Source organism: Drosophila yakuba, chromosome 3R (assembly GCF_016746365.2).
Source record: "Drosophila yakuba strain Tai18E2 chromosome 3R, Prin_Dyak_Tai18E2_2.1, whole genome shotgun sequence".
Lineage (NCBI taxonomy): Eukaryota > Metazoa > Arthropoda > Insecta > Diptera > Drosophilidae > Drosophila > Drosophila yakuba.
Genome location: NC_052530.2, coordinates 19,356,056 through 19,374,655, shown reverse-complemented (window position 1 = coordinate 19,374,655; position 18,600 = coordinate 19,356,056). Strand labels below are relative to the sequence as shown.

At 46.8% G+C, this 18,600-nt stretch overlaps 6 protein-coding genes across 12 annotated transcripts; 2 read left to right on the top strand and 4 right to left on the bottom strand.

Moving 5' to 3' along the window:
• Nucleotides 1-624: 624 nt before the first annotated feature.
• LOC6537536 (zinc finger protein 800) lies at nt 625-5,384 on the bottom strand. 2 transcript variants are annotated; one of them, XM_002098046.3, is made up of 5 exons: nt 5,040-5,384; nt 4,788-4,934; nt 4,237-4,705; nt 4,019-4,166; nt 625-3,717 (listed from the first exon to the last, which is right to left on the bottom strand). In XM_002098046.3, the coding sequence occupies exons 1-5, from the start codon at nt 5,193-5,195 to the stop codon at nt 1,767-1,769; spliced, it is 2,871 nt and encodes a 956-aa protein (XP_002098082.1). In that variant the 5' UTR covers nt 5,196-5,384; the 3' UTR covers nt 625-1,766. The 2 variants fall into 2 exon arrangements, with proteins under 2 accessions (XP_002098082.1, XP_039231012.1); XM_039375078.1 differs by lacking the exons at nt 4,237-4,705; nt 4,788-4,934; nt 5,040-5,384 and having other exon boundaries at nt 4,015-4,158.
• Nucleotides 5,385-5,671: 287 nt separating this feature from the next.
• On the top strand, nt 5,672-6,675 carry LOC6537535. The gene is made up of 3 exons (XM_002098045.4): nt 5,672-5,865; nt 5,921-6,348; nt 6,414-6,675. Exons 1-3 carry the CDS (start codon nt 5,765-5,767, stop codon nt 6,590-6,592), a joined length of 708 nt encoding a protein of 235 aa, XP_002098081.1. The 5' UTR covers nt 5,672-5,764; the 3' UTR covers nt 6,593-6,675.
• On the bottom strand, nt 6,607-8,107 carry LOC6537534 (histone PARylation factor 1-like). Its single transcript, XM_002098044.4, has one exon. It carries the CDS (start codon nt 8,006-8,008, stop codon nt 6,665-6,667), a length of 1,344 nt encoding a protein of 447 aa, XP_002098080.1. The 5' UTR covers nt 8,009-8,107; the 3' UTR covers nt 6,607-6,664.
• A 283-nt stretch (nt 8,108-8,390) lies between these two features.
• On the bottom strand, nt 8,391-10,412 carry LOC6537533 (26S proteasome non-ATPase regulatory subunit 12). 2 transcript variants are annotated; one of them, XM_015192915.2, is made up of 4 exons: nt 10,201-10,412; nt 9,091-10,145; nt 8,877-9,033; nt 8,391-8,816 (listed from the first exon to the last, which is right to left on the bottom strand). In XM_015192915.2, the coding sequence occupies exons 2-4, from the start codon at nt 10,137-10,139 to the stop codon at nt 8,514-8,516; spliced, it is 1,509 nt and encodes a 502-aa protein (XP_015048401.1). In that variant the 5' UTR covers nt 10,140-10,145; nt 10,201-10,412; the 3' UTR covers nt 8,391-8,513. The 2 variants fall into 2 exon arrangements, with proteins under 2 accessions (XP_015048401.1, XP_002098079.1); XM_002098043.3 differs by having other exon boundaries at nt 10,205-10,412.
• A 350-nt stretch (nt 10,413-10,762) lies between these two features.
• LOC6537532 (histone acetyltransferase type B catalytic subunit) lies at nt 10,763-12,552 on the top strand. The gene is made up of 3 exons (XM_015192914.3): nt 10,763-11,074; nt 11,129-11,630; nt 11,777-12,552. Exons 1-3 carry the CDS (start codon nt 11,008-11,010, stop codon nt 12,420-12,422), a joined length of 1,215 nt encoding a protein of 404 aa, XP_015048400.1. The 5' UTR covers nt 10,763-11,007; the 3' UTR covers nt 12,423-12,552.
• On the bottom strand, nt 12,423-18,268 carry LOC6537531 (katanin p60 ATPase-containing subunit A1). Of its 5 annotated transcripts, none has more exons than XM_015192910.3 (5): nt 17,864-18,268; nt 14,486-14,754; nt 13,788-14,431; nt 13,147-13,621; nt 12,423-13,094 (listed from the first exon to the last, which is right to left on the bottom strand). In XM_015192910.3, the coding sequence occupies exons 1-5, from the start codon at nt 17,983-17,985 to the stop codon at nt 12,769-12,771; spliced, it is 1,836 nt and encodes a 611-aa protein (XP_015048396.1). In that variant the 5' UTR covers nt 17,986-18,268; the 3' UTR covers nt 12,423-12,768. The 5 variants fall into 5 exon arrangements, with proteins under 5 accessions (XP_015048396.1, XP_015048398.1, XP_015048397.1 ...); XM_015192912.3 differs by having other exon boundaries at nt 13,788-14,419; nt 17,864-18,266; XM_015192911.3 differs by lacking the exon at nt 17,864-18,268 and adding an exon at nt 16,419-17,097 and having other exon boundaries at nt 13,788-14,422.
• Between the last annotated feature and the right edge of the window lie 332 nt (nt 18,269-18,600).

The window sequence follows — 18,600 nt, the reverse complement described above, 5'->3', positions numbered from 1 at the left end:
AATTTGCAAGAGTTTAAAAAGATTTCTTTACTTTTAAAAATGATTAAACGGTTTTTTGAATATATGTATGTATATTTCACAGAAGCTTGTTTACCTTCGCAATAAGTAAATAAGAATTAAAAAATTGAATTTGCATAGCCTGAAGCGCTGTAACCCCCTGATAAATAAATTTGGAATTCGTATCTGTGCGGCTCCTGTCGAGGATTTCAAGGCCTGGGCGTTTTCACTTTCGGTTTCCAATTACAAACAGTCGCGCCTCGCAAGCTCGCTCTCTCACGCTCCATGCCTCTCTATTTTCCAGATACACAGATACGCTTAGCTTTAAAGTGTGGCCCAGTTTCGGGTTTTCATCACTGCAAACCCTATTCAACCCAACTCCCTGCCCAAATCCGCATGTCCACGCCCATACTCCTGGCCGTGACACAATTTCCATTGTCGGGTGTCCGCAGTAACGGCAGTAGGAGCACAGCTGCCTGTTGACCTGTTTTCCTTCACGGGTGCTCCTCCATCCAGCTGGAGCTTAAGGCCACTAGTCCTGGCGCAAAACAGGACGAACAGGTGCGGTCGTCGGAAATTGGGCACTTGTTGTTGCCCTTTGGGGTATCAGTTCACATTGCGAGCGAATTTTGTTAGTGATTATCGTAGGATTTATTATCATTTGGTGATTTGATTTAAGGCTCTACGTTGTACATTACAATGATATATAAATACATTGAACCACTCGTCTAGATCAGGACTACGCCCAAAGTCTGCGAGTGATTTTCTCCTCCTTACTTGCCAAGTCGACGTGTCTTATGTATAAAATATATATAAACATGTATCTGGGCTGTGTGTGTAGAGCAGACTGCCTTGTTCAACTTTCTTCTGACTTTCGGCTAGTTGCCACAAAAACATTTTGAGTAACAAATTTATGCCACATCATGCAGAAGTCGTCGTGTTCTCGACTCCGCATCTGTGATGTTCCTGAATATAATAATGCTAATTAGGTGGGGGCCGAAAGATGAATAATAGATGGTAAGATGATGCGTCAACAAGCTAAATATCCAAAGCTCTTTCATTATCCGAGATCGAATTAAAGTGTACCGACTTAGTCGAAAAGGGGTAATTCTATGGTATGCTTTAGAAGCGACCTGTGGCTCAAGTCGAACGTACAAATAAAAGTGCAACAAATAAGAATATATTAAACATTTAAGTTTTATAAGCAAAAAAAAAGCTCTATCGTCTGTACACAAGATTAGACGTATTTTATATAAAAAATAGTTACATAAACTGCTTAAATCGGTCCACCTTAATACTTAAAAGTATGGGTAAACCAGGATGGGCGCGGTTTTAATGAAATGTACAAACTGATTCGAGTGTACAAGGCAATCTGACGCATACACTGACAACAACCGTACACACTTGCGTGACTTACTTATTACGGGATTAAAATATTAGGTACATACACAGTATTAACTATAACATTTTAAAAAATCTGTACTTTTTCACACAAACAACAAACATTCGCTAATAGCCAAAAATTATGCTACGTTTTTCAAGTCGTTCTGGTGGTTTTTACCGCGTAATACTCGAAGCGTATTTATCTTCAAGGGATTCTGTTTCTTATTTAGTTGGTTTTACAATAAGGACACTAGTGAATTACATTCAAAACGGTTGATGCCACAGCGACCAGCTGAAAGTTTGAGGAAAAAACCAGTAGGACAGACAATAAACGCTGTAAAAGTTGCAACGATGATGGTGGCGGTGGCTTCCATTTCCGGTTCCGTTTAGTTCTGCAGAGCGGCTCGCAGGAGACTGTCCAGGGTGAACTGTATCGTCCCATTGGCAGCCGCCTGCAGAACGGATGGCGGCTTGGGCAGGGCCGGAAACATTGTCGAAGCTCCCGCTTGACTGCCCTTCCCGCGCAGGCAATCCATACCAGCGGTTGCCAGCGTTTCGGGCACGATGTCTTCGCATATGCTGGGCGGCGACGGCGACGGTGACGTTGGCAGAGGGCTCTTTGATTTTACTGTTTCCGACTTTGTTTCTGGCTGTGTCTCATGAATCTGCTCCTGTCCCTTCTTCTGCTGGGCAATCGCAGTGTTGACCTTGTTCCACAGGTTGCTGATGACAGCGTTATCCTTGCCAGCAGCTGCTGTTCGCTTCGCAATCTTCTCGATAAAACTCTCAGTTTCCGGAGCAGGATCCACTGTAGTTTCTACAATATTTTGCTTTTGCTGCGAACCGCTATCGCTGCGTGAGTGCGAAATAAGACGAGGTCGTATCTGCGGTCGCTCTGAGGGCAATTCTGGTAAAGTAGCAGACACCGCCAGACCCTGGCTCACGAGTTCCAGCATGATTCGTCGTGTGATGCCCAACACAAGAGGCTTCTTCTCTTCTGTAATGTAGGCTTCGCACTGTTTGTGCTTAGTTTCATCATTGCTTACCGACGTCGCCGGACGTCGCAGCTTGGCCCGCATGGATTCTACGGCCTGCGCTCCAGGAGGTTGCTGGCCTGATCCATCTGGTTTGAAACTAACCAAATCGTAGACAAAGTCCTTGTTGACCGCCTTAACGCGCTTACGGATAGGACGCTTATCTTGGGAATGTTCTCCAGATTCGGGTGAGATTTGGGTCCGAGACTTGCGGCGCTTCTTGCTGGACGTGGGAGTGCTCTCCAGCGGCTCCTGACCGGGTTCTTCTTTAATCGCCGCTGTTGGTGATTTGGGTTGCACTTCACCAACAGATTCTGTTACGGTTTTAAGACGCTTCAAGCGCCTTTCATATGTTTTAATAGGGGGTTTGGCATCCTTCTCCGTCACTGTAAGCTGCTCCTCCTCCCTATCCAGCAAAATGATATCTCCGTCAACATCGTCTCGAGAGTACTCGCACTCGTGGGTGGACACATATTGCTCCGTTAGCTGGTCTCGGTCTCCTTCTATCTTATGAGTAAATCCCAAATGATTTACAATATCGTAGCGCCTAAATGCGCGATATTCACAAAGATTACAGCCAAAACGGCGTGCGCGGTAATGGAACATGGATATGTGACGACGTAAATTTCCGAGGGCATTGAACTGCTTGTGGCAGATCTTACAGCGACATCGCAGCTGCTTCTCAACTGGGACGTTACGCTTCTTTTTGGCCTTACCCTTGATATCGACATTGGATTCGGGTTCGGCACCTAATGTAAGCTCGTGCTCGTCATCAGTGTTAGAGGCCTCATCACTAGCAGAGTCACTTACATTGCCCAAATTGAGCTGATCCAATGACACTGTGTGCAGACCAGGTGCAAATGAGTCGTTCGGCTCTGGTAGATCAGCGAACATCTCATTCAGAGTAATTTCCTCGGTTTTGATAGGTTCAGTTTTCGGCATATGTATGGATGTAGTTGGATCGTCATCAGCTGCCTCCAAACCGGAATCATTGCTCTTCATCTTCAGCTTTTTGACGGAAGGAGCCGGCTTGGCCAGCGCCTCCTGCTTCGCCCGACAATTGAGCAGGTGTGTTGACAAGGCAGCGCGACGCTCGAATGATTTTTCGCAATAGATACACAGAGACATGATCTTACGGTGCTCACCGCTGCCATCTAATGGCTCAGGCTCATAGCCCACCACGTCGTCGGAGAGCTGTAGCCGCTTCAACTCCCGGCAGGGGCCCTTTGGCTGAACATCTCCTTGCTGAATGCGTCGCTTAAGGATGGTGTTCCGCATCATTCGAATGCGCCGAGTTGGTTTTCTGAAAATTTGATGTTAAAAAGAAGCAACATTAAACATCAGTTCACATATATTGTTTATTTTTACTGAAACCATTATCATTATAAAAAACTAGCTACTATATTGTTTTATGAAAATGAATTATATTTTATTATGATATATCTATCTGATCTCAATAGAGTGGAAATTGAAGAGCTAGGCAATGTTTTCTTTTGATTAATTTGATTTTTGACATATGAATAAAGTTAAGAAATGGATGGGTCGCCTCTTGAAGTAGTATACTAGTATCAAATGTATAATAGTATAATATTGGGGCAACTTACTTGTGATCCTTCGATAAATGACGAATGACAGCAGCGGCCTGTAAAAAGGTCAGCGAACAGGCTGGGCACTGGAACACAAACGCCGATGATGAGTGGTGCTTCTGAATGTGCACCTCAAGCGTTTTGTGCGTCTGAAAAGTCAGATTGCCTGTGAACGAGATTAGGAAACACATCAGTCACTAATTGATTCCAAAGCCTATTAAGTTAAGTAGTCATACAGATCTCGCAGAAAATACTCGTCTCCGTTTCATCGCTGATGGACTGCTCGCCGGTTTCGCCAGAGTCGCTGCCTCCATTGTTTTCTAGCTTAACGGATGCCAAGGCCTTGCCATCAGGTCCCACAATCGTTTCAGATGGATTAAGCATGCGATGCACCTCGTCAAGTTCTGTCCTTATGCTGTCATCCTGGTCCACTTTGATGGTCTGATAAACGGCCTGGCTGGAGTTGGGCACAGACTCCAGCTGTAGAACAGTCGAGGAGCTACGCTTGGCCTGCGATGGAGCCTTTTCTCGTCGCAGACGCTCAATAACACCACTTAGGTCTCTTATGCTGCCACCTCCTCCTCGTAAAGGACGCACGTCGCGCGGAACAGGGGAGCATCCCGTGCTTCTGCTGCGGAGCATATGTTCGATGTCCTGCGGCGATGGGCCACCACCCGTTTGTATGATCATAGTGGAATTCTGATCCTGGGGGAGAATTAACAGCGATTAGTTGACATCCTATGATACTAGGGGGTTTGTAATAAGGTTGTCTTTACTGCCCACTCACTGTGTATCCACTGCCATTCGCGGAACGAGCGCTGACGCAGCAAAAGACGCGTTTGTGGCTGATGAAATTTGCTAGGCTGCGAAACATGTTGCGGCACACCTTGCACTCGTAGATCAGGCTGCACTCCAGACTAAGAAGCTGGCGCACCTGTGGGAAAAGCGGATTGTTATCCAAGGATTCAACAAATTTAGGGGGGCTCCCCGCCATAGCGGACCACAGTTGAGTCACGTACTCCACACAGATGAAACTCACCTCACTGGTGCCATCCTCATAGGCCCGACGGGCCTCCTCGAATCCCGTGTGGGCGGTGCGTAACGGGCGCTGCAGCAGGCTGATGTCGTCACCGTTGTGGTCCATCTGCTCCTCCTTGAAAGTGTCAGAGTTACAACGCGAGCTTCGCTTCCTCATGGCGCTGGTTTGCGCGGTTTATCCCACTGCTAATCACCAAATTTGAGATCTATCCCAGCGCGCTGAGGTTCAGAATATATTTAGCCACGTGCGACTGGTAATCAGTTCCTAATTCGCGATCAAAGTGGTTTTCCAATTCGAATATGAACCTGCATCTTGCATTTTTTGTATTCAGTATGACCGTGCTGGAGCGCTGCTTCTGCTACGATTCGGATCTGGTATTTTTAGGAATTTGTGCGGCTATACTTTTTTATTTCAAATGATCAAATTCGAATCGTGAAAAATATTAAATTTTTGTAATATTCCACTAGCCTCCCTTACTCAGAGGTCTTAACTCCCATTTTCAAGAACTCAAATGATATTTTCAATACATGAAATCATTAATTGACCTGCTAAGCCTTATTCAGCACTGAAAAAGTGCTATACATGTTTAATACGTATCTGCAAATATAGAAAAGTTTATTTTGGCGTTCAGCACATGGTCACACTGATGACTTGAAAAAAACATAGTGACTGGAATTAAGCTCATCATATTAGTTTCACCTTTTTATTTATTCGAAATAGTCACGATGAGCTGTCCAGGATTTGGAGAACTTAATATACCCTCGTCGCGTGCCTTCTGGGACGACTGCGAGGAGGATGAATTGGAGAACCTGAAGCCTGTGGAGAAGTGCGTGAACTAAACTTATTTAAGCCGTATTTATCATTTGCATTTGCATTTGCAGGCTGCAGCTGCAGTTCGATAATGAGTCCGCGGGAGAAGCTGCCCCTGTGGAGAGTGAGATCCTGGTGGTCATTGAGGGAGTTAACGTCACTCACTTCGCCACCTCTCTGCTGTCAAAGGATTCAAAACGCGTGTGTGCCATTCCTGCCAAGAACTCGTCCCTGCACTGGAGTCCATCGTCTAAACAGTTGCTGGCCATAATCAATGAGGACCTAACCAGTAGCGGCGAGGTTGCTGTGCTCCTACTGCCGTATGCCAAGGTGGCTAAAAAGGTGATCACTCTCACGCTTAAGCCAAAGGTCGAGTTCAAAAGCGAGGATATCCAGCACTACCGGGATCACATTGCCATTGTCCGCGGCATAGGCGCCAACCAAGAGAATATCACTGAACTAGAGGCTCCCAACTTCATTGCTGGAGTTGCAGCAGGCAGTGAGTGGTCTTGAAAAAAGGAGAGGGCCTAATTATCACACCTTTTTGTTCACCTTTATTTCCAGTTGCCAGTTGGCGTGATCAGGCGGAATCTCCCGTTACCTCCTTCGTTATTTACACCGACAAGCTGCCCCTCGATGCCACAGCTGCCCAGCCGGTGATCGAGGTACTTCAAAGCGCGGGCGTGGCCTGCAGCTCAAGCTACATCCCACCGCGCAAGGAGAACTCCTATCTGTACATGTGAAACTACATTTGGCATTGTTTTTCTTAGTTTTAATGCTTGTAAAAATCGTGCGGTTGCGGAATAAAAAACAAACTACTTAAGTACTTCAAAAATGCTGAGGTTCACCTCCCGACTACGTTGCTCCATGTGCGCCTTAGCTATGGCTATGAACTGTGGACGGGAAAGCATTGAATAGGCGGGTACCAGCAACGATGAGGCAAGCATGTGCAGCTCCTTGTGCCCACTGCAAAACATATCGATGCCTAGTTCCAGGGCGCTGCCAAAGTCCATTTCATCAACTGCTATGTTGGCTGCGTTGGCCACCGGTTGCAGCTTTTCAAGAACCGCCTGCTTGGCCGCTCCATTATCGACGTCCTTTCGCTCTAGCACGGCCAGCATCTTCTTGAGCTCGGAATCGCTGACGGTCAGCGGGCGGTAGCCCAGTTGCGTCTTCCGGTCAAAGGGCACAACAATGCCGGCTCGGTGAAATGTCTTGGCCACAACACGCTTGTTGCGCTCCCGCAGTAGTTGGTCCAGCTGGGCCGTTTCCAGGGAATTGTCACTCAAGTATTTCGGCACCGCCTTTTTGGTTCCCGCCAACTGCCCGCTTGAGAACGGAGTGGCCACAAAATCGTGTTCCAGATAGTAGAGGAATGCATCGAAGGCATTTCCAGCCACAAATTGGAACTCGCAGCCTTTCGCAGAGTCATTGCGGGCTATTAAGAGATTTTCCTTGTCCTGCGGCACATCACGCCAGTAACCGTAGTGAATCCCTGTTCCTCGGCGGACGAAGATCGTCTGAAACTCTGGTGGATCGTAGTAGAAACGCCAGTGGCGCAGGTAGTCCCCCGGTTCGCCTAGTTGGGCGCCGTGGAATTTGCCGGCTAGGAACTCAAAGGGACCCACCAACTGCAGTTGAAATACATTGTCTAGGTGCTGCAAGCCAGCAACTTTGGGGTTTACAGGATCAGTTTTTAAGCTAACCACAAACTTCCAAAACTCATAGAAGTCCGGCGGCATTTCGACAAGGAACTTGTGTCGGATGAACTCGTTGGACTCGCAGAGATTGTCGTACTCCTTCTGCACGGACAGGCGAATGCGCTTCTCCAGGATCTCCATGTAGTTCTTCCCGGTTATGTTGCTCATGGCCTCTTTATGAAGCTCCGCGGTTTCGGCTTCATAATTGCCCTTGGCCATTTCCTTGTTCACTATATCCGTACTTAAGGTACTCGTATTGGGCTTATCCTTGTCTACTTGCTCGCTGTGTTTTCCCTCTTCTTTTTCTCCTGATGCCGAGAATGCACTTCTTTTTAACACATTTTTGCCTTCTGCACCGTCCTCCTTTTCTTCTTGCTTTTCCGGATGATTGTATTTTGACAAATGGACAGGATTTCGCTGATAGCACTTGTCCCAGTATTTACAATCTTCTTTGGGCATTCTTAAGCAAAAACAATACAAATTTCAAACAGATTGGCGAAACGTGCGGTTTGCTAAAGTGCAATCATGAATTCCAGTGACGCCGCCAAAAGTTCCAAAGGGGATGATTAGCACACCTTTGACAAAAATACTTTACCATAACAGGGTTATAGAAAATACTAAAAATACAGCACACATATTTCCCCTTCGTAAAAAGTTATAAACTGTTCACTCATTTGTATATTTATTTGTAATTAACTTTTAAATTCAATATTAAACATTTTTTTTAGTTCTACGCACCTGCTGACTCCCCTGGATATGAAGAAGAAGCACTCTGCACATACCCTCAAGTGTTGTGCAATGCCGCCAGAAATCACCAATGACTAGCAAAAACTGCACTGAATTGCATGGACTTTTAAATGGGGATTCATTTAATAATTGTAGTTCAGTGGTTAATACAATTACAGTTGCGTGAGAGTAGGCGTTTTAAAGGGAAAACACTATTCTAAGCACCTATGGTACAGGACTAATCCTCGACAGCGCACATAACGGAGTAGACGCACTCTTCCTTGTTAATCAAGTGGCAGGTCTTGTTGACCAGGGACATCAGTTGGTTCACATCGGTGGCCCAGTTGTTCAGGATGTCGGATGCGGTCTTCTTTTGGGTAAAGTAAATTATGCCGGCGGGACGGTCGATCTTTACGCGGATGGTATCGGTGTTCGCCAGCTTAGAAAGATACTCCTCGCAGCGGCTCGTGGGCAGGTTCAGGAGTTCACTCATGCGCGCCAAATGCAGTCGGGAGTAATACATGGCAATGATGCGAATGTTCTGTGCAATAATGATTAGCAATCAGTGTAAACTAGCAGTAATTTAAACAACAAAACCTACATGCTCTATCAGACGATCTTTGAGCTCGGTGATACACTTCTTGCCGTGTTTTGTGCTTTCCTTAAACATCTCATTTTCAGCCAGCACGAGCCCAAAGTCTGCATTAAATGTCTCGAAGTTGATTAGCTCCTTTGACATGAACAAGCGCAGAATTTCCCTTATAAATGAAAAATAAGTAACGTTAACCAATTGCGTTTAAATCAAAAATACTTACTTGTAGGCTGGCACTTCTTCCAGCTTCTTGTTCTTCGAGAGGTGGGCCATCATGTCGCTCTGTTCGTTGTCGAAGGGAGCCAAAACGCAATATAGCACAGCACAAACTAGCTTTTCTGTCAGCTCCTTCTTCTGCTCATCGGTTAGCTCAGTTTCGACCTCAGGCTCTGGAGCAACCTCTGGCTTCTTATCCTTATCATCTTCGTCCTTCTTCTTCTTGTCCTCGTCCTTTTTTTTTTGCTCATCCGTGGACGCGGCAGAGTCCACTGGTGTAAGGCCAGTCTTTTTGCGCGGAGGTTCGGCTATAGCCTGATAGTGGCGCGAAGTATTCAGGAAGGAGGTGTCTCTGTTTAACTGAATCATTAGATAGTAGAACTTTAGCTTGAGGTCATGCTGAGCCGGATCGTCGAAGAACTTTATGCTGATCTTCTTGGCAATGATCTGCGTGGATACGTAGTCCTCCTTCAGCAGGCAAAGGCGCATCTGCTCCAGGATGAGCTCCACCTTCTCGCGTTTATCCATCGAGCCATATGTCTCTACTTGTAGCTCCTCCATGACGGTGGCAGCTCCGGCGACATCGCCATCGGCCTCTTTAATGTCGGCCAGAATCTTAGTTAGACGGGCTCGCTCAATCTCAACGTAAATCTTGCCCTCGGTAACCGAGCGCAGTGTGTCGATCAGCTTTAGCTTAGTCTCTTTGTCGGGCGTCTTGTCTACGTATGTGACGCACTCTTGGATCATCTTGACCACGGCCTGCTTTAGCTGGGAGCGACGGCGTACCAACAGGGAAACGTACTCGTTAAGGGCGTTCCAGTTGGACGCGTCAAAGCAGATCTGGCAGATGGCCACTAGAACTCGTGAGCAGGAAACCATGTCGGCGCCGATACGCGTCTGCTTCTCCAGTTGTAGCATCATTTCGATAGCTTCGTGAAATGCGTCGGGGTTTTTCTTGGCCAGCTCCTTGGCCAGGGGGATTTTCTCGTTGCACGCCGGCTCGTAGTCCACCTCCATCTTGGTGATGCGGCCGCCATCAAACAAATAGGTGTCCATTGTGTTCTACAAAACAATGTTTACTTCAACTTTTGCCGCTATGACGAGGCAGTTTTCATACCTACCAAGTCCTCGCCTTTGTCCTGCTGCAGTATCACCTTTAACTGTTTTTAACTATGGGAAATGATATACGCCGTCTTGTATTCAACCTGGTGGATTTGCCTGCTCCTTTCTTAAAGTAGATGGATGCAAAAGCGGCTTTTTCCTAATAATAATCTCCGCACAAATTTTTGCTTACAAATGCTGTGTTAAGTTGGCTGCGGGATTTTGTAGTGTTGAAAAGGGCGAATTTTGAAGTGATAGTACCAGCGCTAAAAGTGTCACATTCAAACAAATTTATTTAAGGAAAAAACTAATCGTGCAGACAGTAATTTAAAATCAAAATATGGCGCAATATTTGCTAGAAAAATGGAAGAATGAAAAATCCAGAAAACAACCAGAATTTTGGCTGCTGCGCTTTAACACAACTCTAACTAACTAACACTAATATTTGTATGGCAATAAAGTGACTACAGGTGAGCTATGTGGCTACAATGATGAATTAAAATTATGAAATTACCTATTTCATACAAAATCTTTATATCCATTCTCATTACGGCACTGATAGTTTAATCGACAGCCCTGACCGCGGTTAGTGTTGGCTGACTTGCGTTGTCCAACACTGTTCGAAAGCCAATCACTTTGTTTAGCCGCGAAAATTGGCCTGGAACACCCGCAAAAAACTGTCTGGTTTTGCTTAAAACGTGCTTTTGGATTTGTAAAGCAATAAGTTAGCTACGTGACACTCACAAGCAATAAGTTGCGGAAAGATCTTCTGGTCCAGCATCTGCGGAGGCAATTTGATTGGCGCCTTTTGAAGTACCACACAATGGCACAAATCGAGAAGTACCAGGACTTGGTAATCGATGCTCTCGAAGTGGTCGACTTTAAGCTGAGTAAGTATCCTTGTTTGGTACTGAGGCAGCCCCATGCAATGTTTCTGCTTTCAGTCCGTGACAAGGCCGACATCAACAATGACGCCCTCACCTTCCATCCCGCAATGGCCCACCAGATTTTCGGCGAGACGGAGACCATCTTCGGCTACCAGGACTTGCACGTACGTGTAATGTACACGGCAGGACCTTTGCACATCTACCTGGGCGTTGAGTACGGCAAACGGGTGAACGAGATCTCCGGCGGAGAGATCAAGGCCGACGACGTCGTCAGCACAATTGCCCAAAGTCTGCCGGACGGTTGCTACTTCATTAATCTTGATGAGTTTCTCAAGACTCTGGACAAGGCTGACAAATTCCAGCCTTTCGGTGAGAAGATCAGCGAATACAAACGTGTTTCGGACGACGGCAGCGAGCGACTTTTCGAGATCTACCAGTGCGACTACAAGAGCTCTGCATTCTTAAAGTTCTTTGCTCGGCTGCAGACGTTCATCTTGTGGTTCGTGGACGCTGCCTCCTACATCGACACTGATGATCCACAGTGGTGCTACTTCTTGTGGTGAGTTTTCTGGGACAAGATGATTGCCTTTTTTTTTCATCAGTATGTAAGTCTTGAAGAACTTATATGTATATTACTAAAACTATTTAAGCATTTGTTTAGTTTTGTTTAATAACAACGACTTCTTATTCTCTGCATTCCTTCAGCTACGAGAAGTACAAGAACTCCGATGGCCAGTGGCAATACGCCACAGCTGGTTACACCACTGTATACGAGTACTACGCCTATCCTCAAAACAAGAGGCCTAGGATAAGTCAGATGCTGATACTGCCGCCTTTCCAGAAACTCGGCCTGGCTACCCAATTAGTCGAGAGCATTTACAAGTTTTATCAGTCGCAGAAGAATGTTGTGGACATAACAGTGGAGGATCCATCCGAGGACTTTCAGCGCTTGCGGAATTTTGTGGACGCGCGATCTTGCATGGAATTGAAGTCGTTTGCCCGAGGCGAGATCGTTAAGGGCTTCAACAAGGAGATGGTGCGGGAAGCTCGCGAGGCTCTGAAGCTGAATCCCCGCCAGGTGCGTAAAGTATACGAGCTGCTGCGTCTATTCTACACCAATGTGAAGGATGAAAAGGAATACCGACCATATCGTCTCGAAGTTAAGAAACGGCTAAACGCCGTCTATTACAAGCAATTGAAGGATTTGAAGAAAATGGAGCGCTTCAAGATGGACACTGAAATGCTGCGTGCCCGCCTGCCAACGATTCAACAACGCATGGAGCAGCTGCAGGAGGAATACAGTGTGGTTGAGCAAGATTACCAGAGCACCATTGCCAAACTGAGGGCCTAGTAGGGTCTGTGGATCCAAAGGGCGTTGATTAATTTATTTCGTTTCTCTGTTTTCAAATATGTTGATTACAAAATACAATATGTTGCTATAAACCTATGGTAGGATTCTTTTGAATAAAAATTAAAAATTACATATATTTTTAGTGTATACTTTATGTATTTATAAGATATCAGATTACCGTGTGCACGTACATAGAGGAGCAATGCTGGGCGTGGGGCACTTGAGCAAATAAGCGTATATACGGCTAACGAGTTCGATTTATACAGGTTACAAATTATTGCGATCGGGACATGGAAGTACACATGGGATACAATCATCGAGGGTGCTGGGCCAGCAGGCCGTACAACTAGCAAGACCCATATTCCTCCATCCACTTTTCGAAGCGTGCAACGTCGTCGGCGGACACGGACTTCTTGGTGCGCAGACGGGCGTCCTGGAAGTCCTGCAAAGTAATCGGCTGATCCACCTCCTCGCGGCGTATCTGCTTAATCTGATCGGGAGTGCGTCCCGAAATGAGGCGCCGCATGGCCATCATGGAGGCGTCACGGCACACGTTACTTATGTCCGACCCCGAGTAGCCCTGCAATTCGTCGCCGATCATTCCCGTGTTCAGACTGGGCGACAAGCATACGTCCTTCAGACATAGCTTCAGCAGAGCCGATCTGGTGTCCTCTGCAGAAGAAGTATACTATTATTCACTGTAGGAAAGGCTGGAGCCACTTACCGTTTGGTAGAGGAATATAGATGCGCTTTTCAAAACGTCTTCGGAAGGCCTCATCGATGTCCCACGGGTGATTGGTGGCCGCCAGCACCATGATCACCTTCTCCTCCTGCATGCTCGCATTTAGTCCGTCCATTTGGATGAGCAGCTCGGCCTTGAACCGGCGACTGGCCTCGTGCTCCGAGTCACTGCCCCTGGAGGCGCATAGGGCGTCGATCTCGTCGATAAAAATGGTGCTGGGCGCATAAAAGCGAGCCATCTCGAACAGGAGCCGGACCAGCTTCTCGCTCTCTCCACGGTACTTGGAGGTAAGGGTGGAGGACGACACGTTAAAGAAGGTTGTTCCACATTCTGTGGCCACCGCCTTGGCCAGCATTGTTTTGCCCGTTCCCGGCGGACCGACCATCAAAACTCCACGCCACGGTCGGCGGATTCCCTTGAAGAACTCCGGCATGATTACCGGCAGCACCACTGCTTCCTTTTTGGGGCGAAAAATAAGTATGAATTCAGATACATTTATATTAAGTCTTCTATTTGAATAAATTAATACGCAAAGAAGTCACATATACTCGTACATATGTACTCATATTATAGAAATTTAGCATATAAGAAAGTTTGTAACCATATATATATATAAATCTCACCTGGAGTATTGTCTTGGCCTCATTGAGCCCAGCCACATCAGTCCACTTGATGCACGGATGCCGCTGCAGGATGTCCTTTTCCAGGGTGTCCACCAGATGGACCTCATAGCCCAAGGGCGAGAAGTGCTTGGCCTTGGTCTTGGGCGAGCACTTGGGAGTGTTGTGACTGGTGGCTAGGGACTGGGCATGCGAGTTGTCCTCCAGCGATGTAGTGGCGTCTTGGTCATCCGAGTTTGAGTTTTCGTCCAGCGAGTTCTTCTTCACAGGCTTGTGCTTCAAGTTAAGCTGTGTGTTCGTGCTCAGCTTTCTGGCCCGGAGGCGCTCCACGGATCGGCTTTTCCGTAAGGCAGCGGTCACGGCGGATGCCCTTGCAGGACGCCCCAGGCGAACCGCGCCCATGCTGACGGTCGGTGTAGGTGCTCCTGCTCCTGCTCCCGCCAATCCCACGTTGCCGGCACTACCGTGGTGACTCTGGCTTAGGCTGCTGCTGTTCGCATTGCTGTTGATGGAGGGTAGTGTGGGCTGCAGCTCGGGATCACGACGGCGCAGGGAGGACACCCATCGATTATCCTGCTGCTGCGATGGAAATGGCATCTGGGCCGTCTGACTGGCTCGGGGTTGTGGTGCCACTTCTGCTGCGGAGACTGCATTTTAATGTTTATATTTATATAGGAAACCATGCCACCCGGAGCACAAACCTTGCGTGGGTAGCCGCTGCTTGCTGCGCAAGGGGATACTTCCCCCAATGCCCAATCCTCCGGGTGCATTCGAGCCCAGGTTGTTGATAGGCCGGTGGCGCTCCGCTGTCGAGGAGTGTCCGCCATCCGAGCTCTTCTTTAAGCTGGCGTTACGAGATGGTCGACTGGTGGCCGTGATCTTTGTGAAGGCAAATGGGGACAGCGAGTCCAGGATCAAGGAGTCCATCATCCGGGCCATGTGCGAAAGGCTTGTCGGAGGTGTGGATGAGCTGGAAAAGGCAAAGGAATCTATTGATTGTCCTACTGGAGTAATATACCAATATTATAATAGGAAAGAGGAATCAATAGCATAACATAACATGACCATTTCCAAGTACATAAGTACATATTTATGTATTATGAGCAGTATTTGTTTATATTGTACAAATGTTGCACAAATATAGAGCGTTCCACCTTGTGTCTATCTTCTTCGAAAAAATTAATTAAACATGATCTTTAAGGAAACCAAAGAGTGATCGTAAAGGTTCAAATACCTTTGGCAGAACTATACTATATGAATCTAATTAGATAAAATAATTATCTGTTTTACTAGCTTATTATAGCTCTTTATCGTGATAGGCGATCAATCTAAAAACATGGCACATGACTGATAAGAATAAAAGGCAAGGGTTCAGTTTTAAGTAACCCCAAAACTATTTGGTGGCTCCATGGAGCTGCCATTCAACTTGGCCACATCGCAAAGGTCATTTCCTTTATGAGTCGCGGACAAGTGCCTCGCGTGTGCTGGTGTGTGCACACCATACACCGGTTGGAATCCTCGTGTCTAGCCGCCTAACATTAGTTAGCCCTAGCGGAGGACCTCCCACCCATACTGCCCTGCCCTCCGCAGACACTGCTCGGGAATTTCCGGGAACGATGTGTTTGTGGTGCCTCCAAAGGGGGTGCCTATTCAAGTCGCAGGTGGGGTCAATAAACTCGCTGGCTCTTGGCCAGGTTATTGACGTGCCGGCGACAATTGTTAACTTTTGTATTCGCATTCGAACTGTGAATGTATTTTTGATGTTTTCGCCTTGGCATGCGTCATCTGGAGGCATTAAAGCCTTTAAGGGCGTGCGTTCCGACGGCAACATTGTAAATCTCAATCTGGGAAGTGGACCGCAATATATTTTACGCCAGGCTAATTAAGTTGGCAGCAGCGCAGCCATAATTCCCGGCCATATTGCCTGACTCCTGGCACATCCGCTTGGTATTTATACTTGCACTCGTTCGAATTTGGGTTAATGTTTCCTATGTGCGCGCCCACGAACTCCGATTCTTGATTCCCGTTTCCTGATTTATGGTGGGAATGATTAGTGGAGCGACAAACTAGGCCACAGCTTATTTGTTCTATATACTATTCACGAATCAATGGGTCATAATCTAGGAAGTACATGCCTTTTAGTTGGGCAATTGATTGATTGGCAAAGTGTTACAAGGCCGGATTCACCGGCATGGGAAAGTCCAGTGATGGCGCATTTTCTTGGACTCTTAGTTATGATGGGCCCCTTTAAAATCGTGCACCCAAGAAGTGTTTGGCTAATCCCCCACCAATCTCCCCACTCGGTTAAAACATTGACACAACACAGGACTTTTCGTCTTATGCAAATTGCAGCAAAATGGCAATTATGCCTGGCAGAAATGTGTTCGCGGAGGAAACTGGTTGGGGCCAGGAAGGTGGGGTCAGCTTTCTTGGAACATTGGCGTTGTATGCAACAAAGGAGGTAGTTATTAACTGCCAGGTCAAGGAATTCAAATACAATTCCTTTTTACGAAAATGAAATGCTGTATTGTGAGTAAATGCGAAAGTAAGATTCACTATCTTTATCTTTACCAACTTAAAGCGGTTTCAAATTTAGATGGATTTCTGGTGCTTCAGATCTCCACTAGCTCTTACCACTGGTGCAGATCCCAGAGCGAGTGGTACGGGGTGTGCCGGTAGGTAGATACAAAGGGTACCGCCACCTCGTACTCCACCTGGACGTTGGGCGGGGACTGGGGCCGCGTGGCTAAGGCGTTTGAGCGCTCCATGGCGGGATTGGAATTGGTCAGCGATCGCTGACGCATGAAGGAATGTGCCGCCTGCGGCTGCTGCTGATTGTAGAGACTCGAATTGTTGTTGAGCAACTGGGCCACTCCGCCGCTCGCATCCACGGGTGTCTGGCTCATGCCGAACCAATTCTGGGCACTGGTGTTAAACATGGCGTTGTCCCAGCGTTAAGGACGAGACACAGACACTTCACTTTGAATTTGAAAACACAAGCGGATATGTACGGGGGCGAAAACTTAGCTCCCTGACAGTCTGCGCCCGGAGCCTTCGATTAGCTCCCACAGGGAACAAGGAGTTCAAAAACGCGACCCGACCAGGCGAGCCTCCACCTGACAGCTCGAGGGTTGCAGACCAACTAAAACTGACCGCTCGACTGGACGCGTCCACAACAAAGCGACTACCACTACCATTTTGGACCGGGTAGTTTTCCTTCTCAGTTGGCCGGCGTGTCCGTGTGACTGCGAATTGAGGTTAAAGGAAGTTTCGCTTGGGCGCTGCTTGGGGCGGTTTCAATTATGGTAAATTACGGGCAAAGAGTACTAGAGCTGTGGTGATATTTGATTTTTTGTTTGATCTTCTTGTGATTTAATGAAAAAATATTTTGGCTAATTTTTTAAGTGGCATATGCCTCTAGTAAAGAGCTTTTGATATATACAAAATTTCACATATACAATCTCTAACTGAAACTAAAAGAAAGATAGGGATAACAAAGTATATTTATATTAAAGTTTACTTCCTGATCGCAGTTGTATATCTAATGTCGTAAAGGACATTCGTGCTTCGATTTCACCCCACAAAACTTTAACTCCTTGTGTTACCAAACGCGGGGCGGACTGTGGTCAATGCACGCTAGTTTCTGGCTCAAGATTCCATCGATTTCTGGGGAAAGGAAAGCCTTCCGCTCACTTATGTGTGCCCGAGTATTTACTCAAACAGCAGTGGTTTCCCAATAATAATGTGCCGGTAATATAATTTAATGGCTTGCTTGCGGGCGAAAAAAGCCGGTTCTTGAGTTGAACCCAGAAACTATAGCATACATTTGAGAGCACCGCCATTATAATGGTTTAGGGGGCCTGGAGTGGTTTTTCAAAATCAAATCCGATAATCCGGAGGTGAGCCACAAGCGAAGGCCGTTTCGGATGCGCACACGTACATATATCTGTATCTGAAAATCAGCTGCAGCTCGAGATAAAAATCGATTCCGGGGCGACAGTCATGGCACGCTCGAGTGTCTCGGCACGCCTTGCGCCTCCAACTGCCACCCCTCGTCCATCCCCTCGCGAGGCACTCACCCCGCAGGACTCATCACGGGCAGGTATGTGGAAGTGGAGTCCACGGTGCGGATGGTTGTATTCCCTCGCAGCACAATCTTCTCGCGCGTCGTGCGCCTGTAGGTCGCCTCCTCGCCCCGCATTCTGTTGCACTACTAATCGTTTTGAATTTAATTTCACTAATTTCGTAATTTTGAATTTTTAATAATTTTTTTTTGTAGTTAGCTGTCGTGTTTACTTCGGTCCGAAATGGTGTGTTGGAAAATTTGGCATCCGTTATTTGCACAGGCAACGTCGAATGGGAATTAAAGGAGAAAAGGATGCTGCGGAAAAGCTTTGGCTCTCTTTCACAGCTTTTCCTCTCTCTCTAGAGAGCTCTAGCTCTCCGTCGGCAATTGTAAACAATTGCGCAATGCTCGCTTGCTGTTGCTCCTCCACTCGCCTCGATGCACAAATGGTCACTAAAAACTTGATTGTTGTGGCCAACTCGGCCTGCCAGCCGCATTGCAACGTCCTTCGGGGTTGCAATTGGGTGGTGTTTTTCAGAATACAAAGCTTGGGAATTTGCATCTGCCTCCTTAAAAATAATAATAAATATATGAACATAAATATGCTTTTTAACTTGGAATTATTTAACGTTCAACATAATAGATTCTGAAATACTTATGCCTGCCGATTTTGGTTTTACTTCAACCTTTACAGCCCAAAATAAAATACGATTTTTAACCCACTCAGAAGAACAAATATATATGCATCTT

Coding starts and splice junctions, on each gene's coding strand:
- LOC6537536 (XM_002098046.3), bottom strand. CDS start 5,195: ATGAGGAAGCGAAGCTCGCGTTGTAACTCTGACACTTTCAAGGAGGAG. Junction 4,706..4,787: donor CGAATGGCAGTGGATACACA/GTGAGTGGGCAG, acceptor ATTCTCCCCCAG/GATCAGAATTCCACTATGAT. Junction 3,718..4,018: donor CATTTATCGAAGGATCACAA/GTAAGTTGCCCC, acceptor TCAAATTTTCAG/AAAACCAACTCGGCGCATTC.
- LOC6537535 (XM_002098045.4), top strand. CDS start 5,765: ATGAGCTGTCCAGGATTTGGAGAACTTAATATACCCTCGTCGCGTGCC. Junction 5,866..5,920: donor AACCTGAAGCCTGTGGAGAA/GTGCGTGAACTA, acceptor TTGCATTTGCAG/GCTGCAGCTGCAGTTCGATA. Junction 6,349..6,413: donor TGCTGGAGTTGCAGCAGGCA/GTGAGTGGTCTT, acceptor CTTTATTTCCAG/TTGCCAGTTGGCGTGATCAG.
- LOC6537534 (XM_002098044.4), bottom strand. CDS start 8,008: ATGCCCAAAGAAGATTGTAAATACTGGGACAAGTGCTATCAGCGAAAT.
- LOC6537533 (XM_015192915.2), bottom strand. CDS start 10,139: ATGGACACCTATTTGTTTGATGGCGGCCGCATCACCAAGATGGAGGTG. Junction 9,034..9,090: donor GAAGAAGTGCCAGCCTACAA/GTAAGTATTTTT, acceptor TTCATTTATAAG/GGAAATTCTGCGCTTGTTCA. Junction 8,817..8,876: donor AAGATCGTCTGATAGAGCAT/GTAGGTTTTGTT, acceptor ATTATTGCACAG/AACATTCGCATCATTGCCAT.
- LOC6537532 (XM_015192914.3), top strand. CDS start 11,008: ATGGCACAAATCGAGAAGTACCAGGACTTGGTAATCGATGCTCTCGAA. Junction 11,075..11,128: donor AGTGGTCGACTTTAAGCTGA/GTAAGTATCCTT, acceptor TTCTGCTTTCAG/TCCGTGACAAGGCCGACATC. Junction 11,631..11,776: donor CAGTGGTGCTACTTCTTGTG/GTGAGTTTTCTG, acceptor GCATTCCTTCAG/CTACGAGAAGTACAAGAACT.
- LOC6537531 (XM_002098041.4), bottom strand. CDS start 16,723: ATGTTTAACACCAGTGCCCAGAATTGGTTCGGCATGAGCCAGACACCC. Junction 13,622..13,787: donor AGGCCAAGACAATACTCCAG/GTGAGATTTATA, acceptor CGCCCCAAAAAG/GAAGCAGTGGTGCTGCCGGT. Junction 13,095..13,146: donor CTATATTCCTCTACCAAACG/GTAAGTGGCTCC, acceptor CTTCTTCTGCAG/AGGACACCAGATCGGCTCTG.